Below are 12,069 nucleotides of genomic sequence, written 5' to 3'. Positions count from 1 at the left end.
TCGAGCGGGGAGGGGAGGCGTGGTGCTGCGACGGGGGGGGGGGATGGGGAAGGGGTGGGGAGGAGGGGGCAGAAGAAGAGGGCAGCGCGCGTCCCAGCGAGCTGCGCGAGATGTGGGCGGGCTGTGATGAAGAAGACGCAAGGAAGAGGGAGACCGGCCCAATGTTCCGCCGGTGCCCCGGCCCCAAATGTTTCCCAATAAGGAAGGGACGGAAGGACAAAGTAAGGTTCCCTTCATGTTCTGCGGGCCTTGTTTGGTAGACTAGTATCACCTTCGTCCCAAATTACTTGTCTTAGGTTCCATTCATGTACTGCGAGCCTAGTAGGAGTAGTAGTTTATAGACTAGCATCACTTTTGTTCAAAATTGCTTATCTAGACATCTTTCTGTGTTAGATACATCCGTATCTTATAATAAATCTAAGATAAATAATTCGGACGGAGGGAGTAATAAGCAAGCAACGAGCTCCATCTCCTTACCGAGAACTCCCTGGTCCATGACCGGCGTGACAGCACCATGCGCACGCCAGTCGACCGTCGGTGGCGGTGTGCGAGCAGTAAAGAAACTAGCGGCTGAGCGCGGCGTGAAGGTCGCCGACCTCGTCCGCGGGATGCAATTTGCCCCCGATGTGCCTCCCGCTGTGCCTAGGAGGCACACCAGCAGCGCGATCGTCTTGGCCAGCTCCATCATCAGCTCCTAGTGCAAGTTTTTCCCTTGCTCTCCACTAGTCTCTCTGATCAGATCGTTGTGTGTGACGTTTAATTTGTTCTTAGCCTTTGTGCGTGGCTGATGAGGCCCAACGGATGCATATGTATAAAGATGTCAGGGGAGGTTAGGGCATCTTCAAAGTTGACCCACAAATGGACATGCCAAATGTCTGTTTTTATGTCCGGGCGTGTTCCGCGGATATGATGCGACATGATGTGGGAGGGAGCCATCCAAAGATATTCACAAATTAATTCGGTTGGAAGGAGAGAGAGTAGAGGTGGATCATGCATGTGGTGGGATATTGTGTTGTGGTGCCTGGTTGAAAGGAGAGAGAGGAGAAGGAGATCATGCATGTGAAGGAGAGAAAAAGAGGAGTACCACGTCGGGGCTTTTAGTTGGTCACTTGCATGTTAGGACTCCGGTCTAAGTTTGTCTCACATTTACTGAAAAACGGACGTCCAGACCACTTCGCGAACCAATGAGGGTCTTCATAGGATAACAAAGGTTGACAAAAGTGGTCCGGACACCACAATTCGGACATATACCAGAGCTTTGAGGGTCTCCTTTGAAGATGCCCTTAGATGCTTTGGTGCACAAAGAAAATCCTACATCTGATTAGGATCAAAATTACAATAACACCCTCGCTATATATACATCCATTTATCTATCGAGTGAGCACGTCATCTGCACCCACTTTTCAAAGGAAGCATTTTAAGCACGTTTGAAAATGTCAAAAAAATGAAAAGAAAAATTCACACATACGTGTTCACAAATGTCTGTGCACGGCACAAAGTTTTGTGGAAAAAATGTCTTTTTCTTTTATCTCCGCAAAGAGGAGAAATTTCAGTGCTTCTAAAAAGTGTTCACGAGCACAATTTTTGTTTTGCTTTTTTGCATAGGCCAAAAAAAGTTATTTTTCCATGAAACTTTATGCACGCACATAGAACATGGTGACGTACCCGTGCAACCTTTTTCAGATTTTTTAACATTTAGAAAAGTGTTCTTTTAAGTGGGTTTATATGTACCTGGATTCATCTATGCACTTCCCTCTCTCTCTCTCTCTCTCTCTCTCTCTCTCTATATATATATATATATATATATATATATATATATGTATATATATATTTATTTATTTATGTATGTATGTATGTATGTATGTATGTATGTATGTATGTACCTATCAATCAATCAATCTATCTATCTATATATTTATGTATGTATGTATCTATCAATCTATCCATCTATCTATCTATCTATCTATCTATCTATCTATCTATCTATCTATATATATATATATATTTATGTATGTATGTATGTATGTATCTATCAATCAATCAATCTATCTATCTATATATTTATGTATGTATGTATCTATCAATCTATCCATCCATCCATCTATCTATCTATCTATCTATCTATCTATCTATCTATCTATCTATCTATTATACTAACTAGTAAAGTGGTCCTCGCAAATGTGAGAGCATCGTATTTATTGTTTTGTAGATATTGAAAACAAATTCTATCTATCTATCTGTCTGTCTGTCTGTTTGTCTACCTGTCTGTCTATACTATAAAGTGTCCCTTGCAAATGTGAGATCATCTTATTCATCGATCCGAAAATGTTATGAAAATAAACTATATCTATCTATCTATCTATCCATCCATCCATCTATCTATCTATTGTGCTAACAAGTAAAGTAGCTACTGCAAAATGCAAGCATGGAATTTATTGCTCTGAAAATATTTGACAATAATATTTTACTTTCATAGATATTCATATTACGGGGTTGGAAATTTATATTGTGATTACATAGACAGTCCTTAATATAATATTATAATGGTGAAACATAATCCTAATGTTGAAATTTTAGGAGAGCTTGAACCTCCAAAAGCTCATCCTTTGTCTAAACTTAAACCTTTACCTGATAAACTGAAATATGCTTATTTAGATGAAAATAAAACATATCCTATTACTATCAATGCTAACCTTTTAGTGCATGAGGAAGAAAATTTACTCGTTGTTCTAAAGAAACATTGAGGGGCAATTGGTTATACTCTGGACAATCTTAAAGGCATTATCCTACTCTCTGTATGCACTAGATTCATATGGAACCCGATGCCAAGCCTGTTATAGATCATCAGCGCTGCTTGAATCGTAAGATGAAGGAAGTGGCAAGGAAAGAAATTCTTAAACTCTTAGAAGCAGGTATAATCTATCCTATATATGATAGTAGATGGATAAGTCATGTTCATTGTGCTGATAAGAAAAGAGAAATTACTGTTGTTCCTAATGATGAAAATGAACTTTCCCACAAAGAATTCTTGTTGGTTATAGGATTTGCATTGATTTTGGGAAATTAAATAAAGCTATTAGGATAGATCATTATCTCTTGCCTTTATTGGTCCAAGTTAGAAAGACTATCTAGGCAAACACATTTGTTATCTTGATGGTTATTTTGGTTTCTCTCAAGTAGTTGTTTATCTTGAAGATGAAGAGAAAACAACTTTTACCTATCATTTTGGAACTTTTTTTATAGAGGTATGCATTTTTGTTTGTGTAATGCACCTGCTGCTTTTTCAAAAAAGTATGGTTGCTATCTTTGTTTTGTAAGAAGATCATGAAAGTATTCATGGACCATTTTTCGTCTATGGAACTTCTTTTGATTGCTTGCACAATCTTAACTTGGTTTTGTAGAGACGTGAGGGAACTCACCTTGTCTTAAATTGGGAAAAGTGTCACTCTATGGTAAATGTAGGTATTGTACTTGGGCATAGAATTTTTGAAAAAGGTATTGAAGTTGACAGAGTCAAAGTTGAAGCTATTGAGAAGATGACTTGTCCTTTAGGTATTAAAGGTACACAACGTTCTCTTGGTCATGCTGGTTTTTATAGGAGGTTTATTAAAGAATTCTTTAAAATGTCTATACTAATTACTAATATTTTGAAAAAAGATGTCATTTTCTTTTTGATGATGATTGCAAGGAAGCATTTGAAATTCTTATGAAAGCTTTAGTTGCCGCTCCTATAGTTCAACCACCTGAATGAAATTTGCCTTTTAAAATTTTATGTGGTGCTAGGATTGTGTTGTTGGTGTTCTTGGGCAAAGGATTCATAATAAACTGAATGTTATCCATTTTGCTAGCAAACTGTAGACACAACTCAAAGAAACTATGCTACTACTAATTTTTAGTTCTTGTCTCTGAATGTGATAAATTCTAATTTTGTATTGTTGACTCTAAAGGTACTATTCATATTGATCATGCTGCTATTAAGTACCTTGTCGAAAAGAAAGATACTAATCCTATGTTGGAGAACGTAGCAGAAATTCAAAAAAATTTCCTACGTGTCACCAAGATCTATCTATGGAGAAACTAGCAACGAGGGGAAGGAGAGTGCATCTACATACCCTTGTAGATCGCTAAGCGGAAGCGTTCAAGAGAACGGGGTTGAAGGAGTCGTACTCGTCGTGATCCAAATCACCGGAGATCCTAGTGCCGAACGGACGGCACCTTCGCGTTCAACACACGTACAGCCCGGTGACGTCTCCCATGCCTTGATCCAGCAAGGAGAGAGGGAGAGATTGGGGAAGACTCCATCCAGCAGCAGCACAACGGTAAAGTACACATTAACATAATGTATATCCAATATACTTCTATCAACCTTGCCAGCCTTCTCATCTACCAAGTATCTAGGGTAATTCTGCTCCAGTGGCTGTTCCCCTTATTACAGAAGCACTTAGTCTCGGGTTTGGGTTCAACCTTGGGTTTCTTCACTAGAGCAGCAGCTGATTTGCCATTTCATGAAGTATCCCTTCTTGCCCTTGCCCTTCTTGAAACTAGTGGTTTCACCAACCATCAACAATTGATGCTCCTTCTTGATTTCTACTTTCGCGATGTCAAACATCGCGAATACCTCAAGGATCATCATATCTATCCCTGATATGTTATAGTTCATCACGAAGCTCTAGCAGCTTGGTGGCAATGACTTTGGAGAAACATCACTATCTCATCTGGAAGATCAACTCCCACTCGATTCAAGTGATTGTTGCACTCAGACAATCTGAGCACTCAGACAATCTGGGCATATTTCCAACAGTCTCCCACTTGCACTAGAGTCAATAATCTAGTTCACATCGCCATGTGATTAACACTCACAGGTCACATCGCCATGTGACCAACATCCAAGAGTTTACTAGTGTCACTAAACCAGTTCACATCATCATGTGATTAAGACTCAATGAGTTCTGGGGTTTGATCATGTTTTGCTTGTAAGAGAGGTTTTAGTCAACGGATCTGCAACATTCAGATCCGTATGTACTTCACAAATCTCTAGGTCATATTGTAAATGCTGCTTCCACACTCCACTTGGAGCTATCCCAAATGGTTGCTCCACTATATGTATCCGGTTTGCTACTCAGAGTCACTCGGATAGGTGTTAAAGCTTGCATCGACGTAACCCTTTACGCCGAACTCTTTATCACCTCCATAATCGAGAAACATGTCCTTATTTACTCCAAGGATAATTTTGACCGCTGTCCAATGATCCATTCCTGGATCATTCTTGTACCCCTTGACTGACTCATGGCTAGGCACACTTCCGGTGCGGTACACAGCATAGAATACTATAGAGCCTACGTCTGAAGCATAGTGGACGACCTTCGTCCTTTCTCTCTATTCTGCCGTGGTCGAGCTTTAAGTCTTAACTTCGTACCTTACATCTCAGGCAAGAACTCCTTCTTTGACTGATCCATCTTGAACACCTTCAAGATCATGTCAAGGTATATGCTCATTTGAAAGTACCATTAAGCGGTTTTGATCTATCCTCATAGATCTTGATACTCAATGTTCAAGTAGCTTAATCCAGGTTTTCCCTTGAAAAACACTTTTCAAATAACCCTATATGCTTTCTAGAAATTCTACATCATTTCTAATCAACAATATGTTTACAACATATACTCATCAGAAATTCTATAGTGCTCCCACTCACTTCTTTGGAAATACAAGTTTCTCATAAACTTTGTATAAACCAAAAATATTTGATCATCTTATCAAAGTGCATATTCCAACTCCGAGATGCTCACTCCAGTCCATGGAAGGATCGCTGGAGCTAGCATACCTTTTAGCATCCTTAGGATCGACAAAACCTTTCTGATTGTATCACATACAACCTTTCCTTACGAAATCTGGTAAGGAAACTCGTTTTAACATCCATCTGCCAGATTTCATAAATGCAGCTAATGCTAACATGATTCCGACGGACTTAAGCATCGCTACGGATGAGAAAATCTCATCGTAGTCAACTCCTTGAACTTGTGAAAAACTCTTCGCCACAAGTCGAGCTTCATAGACGGTGACATTACCGTCCACGTCCGTCTTCTTCTTAAAGATCCATTTATCTCAATGGCTTGCCGATCATCGGGCAATTCCACCAAAGTCCATGCTTTGTTCTGATACATGGATCCTATCTCGGATTTCATGGCTTCTAACCATTTGTCGGAATTCGGGCCCACCATCACTTCTCCATATCTCGTAGGTTCATTGTTGTCTAGCAACATGACCTTCAAGACATGATTACTGTACCACTCTGAAGCAGTACGCATCTTTGTCGACCTACGAGGTTTGGTAGTGACTTGATCCGAAGCTTCATGATCACTATCATAAGCTTCCACTTCAATTGGTGTAGGTGCCACAGGAACAACTTCCTGTGCCCTGCTACACACTGGTTGAAGTGATGGTTCAATAACCTCATCAAATCTCCACCATCCTCCCACTCAATTCTTTCGAGAGAAACTTTTCCTCGAGAAAGGACCCGTTTCTAGAAACAATCACTTTTGCTTCCGGATCTGAATTAGGAGGTATACCTAACCATTTTGGGTATCCTATGAAGATGCATTTATCCGTTTTGGGTTCGAGCTTATCACGATGAACTTTTTCACATAAGCGTCGCAGCCCCAAACTTTCAAGAAACGACAGCTTAGGTTTCTCTAAACCATAGTTCTCACGATGTCATCTCAACGGAATTACGTGGTGCCCTATTAAAGTGAGTTCGGTTGTCTCTAATGCCTAACCCATGAACGATAGTGGTAATTCGATAAGAGACATCATGGTACGCACCATATCCAATTAGGTGCAACTATGATGTTCGGAAACACCATCACACTATGGTTTTCCAGGCAGTATTAATTGTGAAACAATTTCCACAATGTCTTAATTGCGTGCCAAAGCTCGTAACTCAGGTACTCATCTCTATGATCATATCATAGACATTTTATCCTCTTGTCACAATGATCTTCAACTTCACTCTAAAATTACTTGAACCTTTCAATAATTTAGACTTGTGTTTCATCAAGTAAATATACAACATCTACTCGAATCATCTGTGAAGTAAGAACATAACGATATTCACTGCATGCCTCAGCACTCATTGGACTGCACACATCAAAATATGTTACTTCCAATAAGTTGCTATCTTGTTCCATCTTACTGAAAACGAGGCTTTTCAGTCATCTTGCCCATGTGATATGATTTGCATATCTCAAGTGATTCAAAATCAAGTGAGTCTAAATGATCCATCTACATGGAGTTTCTTCATGCATATACACCAATAGACATGGTTCGCATGTCTCAAACTTTCAAAAATGAGTGAGTCCAAAGATCCATCAACATGGAGCTTCTTCATGCGTTTTATACCAATATGACTTACATGGCAGTGCCACAAGTAAGTGGTACTATCATTACTATCTTATATCTTTTGGCATGAAAATGTGTATCACTACGATCGAGATTCAATAAGCCATTCCTTTAGGTGCAAGACCATTGAAGGTATTATTCAAATAAATAGAGTAACCATTATTCTCCTTAAATGAATAACCGTATTGCGATAGACATAATCCAATCATGTCTATGCTCAATGCAAACACCAAATGACAATTATTCAGATTTAATGCTAATCTTGATGGTAGAGGGAGCGTGCGATGTTTGATCACATCAAACTTGGAAACACTTCCAACATATATCGTCAACTCACCTTTAGCTAGTCTTCGTTTATTCCGTAGCTCTTTTATTTCGAGTTACTAACACTTAGCAACCGAACCGGTACCCTGGTGCTACTAGGAGTACTAGTAAAGTACACATTAACATAATGTATATCCAATATACTTCTATCAACCTTGCCAGCCTTCTCATCTACCAAGTATCTAGGGTAATTCTGCTCCAGTGGCTGTTCCCCTTATTACAGAAGCACTTAGTCTCGGGTTTGGGTTCAACCTTGGGTTTCTTCACTAGAGCAGCAGCTAATTTGCCGTTTCATGAAGTATCCCTTCTTGCCCTTGCCCTTCTTGAAACTAGTGGTTTCACCAACCATCAACAATTGATGCTCCTTCTTGATTTCTACTTTCGCGGTGTCAAACATCGCGAATACCTCAAGGATCATCATATCTATCCCTGATATGTTATAGTTCATCACGAAGCTCTAGCAGCTTGGTGGCAATGACTTTGGAGAAACATCACTATCTCATCTGGAAGATCAACTCCCACTCGATTCAAGTGATTGTTGCACTCAGACAACGATTGAGCTTTTCTCCCTTAGTTTGCAGGCTAAGAAAATCATCGGAGGTCTTATACCTCTTGACGTGGGCACGAGCCTGAAATCCCAATTTCAGCCCTCGAAACATCTCATATGTTCCGCGACGTTTCGAAAACGTCTTTGGTGCCTCAACTCTAAACCGTTTAACTAAACTATCATGTAGTTATCAAAACGTGTATGTCCGATGTTCGCAACATCCACAGACGATGTTTGGGGTTCAGCACACTGAGCGGTGCATTAAGGACATAAGCTTTCTATTTTCCGCATAATCGCTACTGTCAACTTTCAACTATATTTTCTCTAGGAACATATCTAAAACAGTAGAATTAAAGCGTGAGCTATGACATAATTTGTGAAAATCTTTTGACTATGTTCAGGATAATTTAAGTTCATCTTATGAACTCCCACTCAGATAGACATCCCTCTAGTCATATAAGTGATTACATGATCCGAGTCAACTAGGCCGTGTCTGATCATCACGTGAGACGGACTAGTCATCATCGGTGAACATCTTCATGTTGATCGTATCTACTATACGACTCATGCTCGACCTTTCGGTCTCTTGTCTTCCAAGGCCATGTCTGTACATGCTAGGCTCGTCAAGTTAACCTAAGTGTTTCGCGTGTGTAAATCTGGCTTACACCCGTTGTATGTGAACGTAAGAATCTATCACACCCAATCATCACGTGGTGCTTCGAAACGACGAACTTTCGCAACGGTGCACAGTTAGGGGGAACACTTTCTTGAAATTTTAATGAGGGATCATCTTATTTACTACCGTCGTTCTAAGCAAATAAGATGTATAAACATGATAAACATCATATGCAATCAAAAAGTGACATGATATGGCCAATATCATTTTGCTCCTTTTGATCTCCATCTTCGGGGCTCCATGATCATCATCGTCACCGGCATGACACCATGATCTCCATCATCGTGTCTCCATGAAGTTGTCTCGCCAACTTATTACTTCTACTACTATGGCTACCGGTTAGCAATAAAGTAAAGTAATTACATGGTGTTGCTCAATGACACGCATGTCATACAATAAATTAAGACAACTTCTATGGCTCCTGCCGGCTGTCATACTCATCGACATGCAAGTCGTGATTCCTATTACAAGAACATGATCAATCTCATACATCACATATCATTCATCACATTCTTCTTGGCCATATCACATCACATAGCATACCCTACAAAAATAAGTTAGACGTCCTCTAATTGTTGTTTGCATGTTTTACGTGGCTACTATGGGTTTCTAGCAAGAACGTTTCTTACCTACGCAAAACCACAACGTGATATGCCAATTGCTATTTACCCTTCATAAGGACCCTTTTCATCGAATCCGATCCGACTAAAGTGGGAGAGACTGGCACCCGCTAGCCACCTTATGCAACAAGTGCATGTCAGTCGGTGGAACCTGTCTCACGTAAGTGTACGTGTAAGGTCGGTCCGGGCCGCTTCATCCCACAATGCCGCCGAATCAAGATTGGACTAGTATCGGTAAGCATATTGAAGAAAATCAACGCCCACAACTACTTTGTGTTCTACTCGTGCAAAGAATCTACGCAATAGACCTAGCTCATGATGCCACTGTTGGAGAACGTAGCAGAAATTCAAAAAAAATCCTACGTGTCACCAAGATCTATCTATGGAGAAACCAGCAACGAGGGGAAGGAGAGTGCATCTACATACCCTTGCAGATCGCTAAGCGGAAGCGTTCAAGAGAACGGGGTTGAAGGAGTCGTACTCATTGTGATCCAAATCACTGGAGATCCTAGTGCCGAACGGATGGCACCTCCGCATTCAACACACGTACAGCCCGGTGATGTCTCCCATGCCTTGATCCAGCAAGGAGAGAGGGAGAGGTTGGGGAAGACTCCATCCATCAGCAGCAAAACGGCGTGGTGGTGGTAGAGGAGCGTGGTGATCCAGCAGGGCTTCACCAAGCACCGCGAGATATGAGGAGAAAGAGAGGTAGGGCTACGCCAACAAGAGAAGAACTTCGTGTGTTGGGCTGCTCCTATGCCTCCACTATATATAAGGGGAGAGGGGGCTGCGCCCCCACCTAGGTTTCCACCCCTAGGGGCGGCGGCCAGCCCTAGATCCCATCTAGGGGGGCAGCCAAGGGGGGGAGAGGGGGAAACTTGCCCCCCAAGTCAGGTGGAGGCGCCCCCTCCCCAAACCCTAGGCACCTTGGGCCCTTGTGGGGGGCGCACCAGCCCACCTGGGGCTGATCCCCTCCCACACTTGGCCCATGCAGCTCTCCGGGGTTGGTGGCCCCACTTGGTGGACCCCCGGGACCCTCCCGGTGGTCCCGGTACGTTACCGATAAAAACCAAAACTTTTCCGGTGACCAAAACAGGACTTCCCATATATAAATATTTACCTCCGGACCATTCCGGAACTCCTTGTGACGTCCGTGATCTCATCCAGGACTCCGAACAACATTCGGTAACCACATACAAACTTCCTTTATAACCCTAGCGTCATCGAACCTTAAGTGTGTAGACCCTACGGGTTCGGGAACCATGCAGACATGACCGAGACGTTCTCCGATCAATAACCAACAGCGGGATCTGGATACCCATGTTGGCTCCCACATGTTCCACGATGATCTCATCGGATGAACTACGATGTCAAGGACTCAATCGATCCCGTATACAATTCCCTTTGTCTAACGGTATTGTACTTGCCTGAGATTCGATCGTCGGTATACCGATACCTTGTTCAATCTCGTTACCGGCAAGTCTCTTTACTCTTTCCGTAACACATCATCCCGTGATCAACCCCATGGTCACATTGTGCACATTATGATGATGTCCTACCGAGTGGGCCCAGAGATACCTCTCCGTTTACACGGAGTGACAAATCCCAGTATCGATTCGTGCCAACCCAACAGACACTTTCGGAGATATCTGTAGTGCACCTTTATAGCCACCCAATTACGTTGTGACGTTTGGTACACCCAAAGCATTCCTACGGTATCCGGGAGTTGCACAATCTCATGGTCTAAGGAAAAGATACTTGACATTAGAAAAGCTTTAGCATACGAACTACACGATCTTTGTGCTAGGCTTAGGATTGGGTCTTGTCCATCACATCATTCTGCTAATGATGTGATCCCGTTATCAACGACATCCAATGTCCATGGTCAGGAAACCGTAACCATCTATTGATCAACGAGCTAGTCAACTAGAGGCTTACTAGGGACATGGTGTTGTCTATGTACCCACACATGTATCTGAGTTTCCTATCAATACAATTATAGCATGGATAATAAACGATTATCATGAACAAGGAAATATAATAATAACTAATTTATTATTGCCTCTAGGGCATATTTCCAACATCCTAGGCTTATGAGATGGGTTTTATTTTTACAAGAATTTGATTTGCATATTGTGGATAAAAAGGAGTTGATAATCGAGGGGTTCATAATTTATATATGATGGAAAACATACGTATTGATCCTATTCCCGTTAATGATTGTTTTTTGGATGAGAATTACCTGTCTTGAAAGTTTCCTCTCATACTAATCCTTAGTTCACTGATTATGCAAATTTTAATGTTGCTAAGTATACTTCACCTAATCCTTGGTTCGCTAACTATGTACTAGGGGTACTACTCGGACATAGAGATGACAAACATCTCACAAGGGTAAACATGGCGAACACGGATGAAAGATCAAAGTAATACACATAGGTTTCCACTTAGGGTTTGGTATTTCGCGCAAATGAATGGGAGATGGTGATGACAAAGGTTGATGTCGGAGT

At 41.4% G+C, this 12,069-nt stretch overlaps 1 protein-coding gene across 1 annotated transcript in view; it reads right to left on the bottom strand.

Annotated features, from left to right (window-relative positions):
* Nucleotides 1–753, bottom strand: part of LOC119289755 (ervatamin-B-like) — a 2,738-nt gene extending 1,985 nt beyond the window's left edge. The window contains exon 1 of the mRNA XM_037568986.1: nucleotides 478–753. Coding sequence (XP_037424883.1) covers nucleotides 478–688 — 211 coding nt within the window. The 5' untranslated portion in view covers nucleotides 689–753. The remainder of the gene's footprint in view (nucleotides 1–477) is intronic.
* Nucleotides 754–12,069: the final 11,316 nt, after the last annotated feature.

This window comes from Triticum dicoccoides, chromosome 4A, assembly GCF_002162155.2.
Source record: "Triticum dicoccoides isolate Atlit2015 ecotype Zavitan chromosome 4A, WEW_v2.0, whole genome shotgun sequence".
Classification (NCBI taxonomy): Eukaryota; Viridiplantae; Streptophyta; class Magnoliopsida; order Poales; family Poaceae; genus Triticum; species Triticum dicoccoides.
Note: the sequence above shows the minus strand (reverse complement) of the source record. Positions and strands in the feature narration are given on the sequence as shown.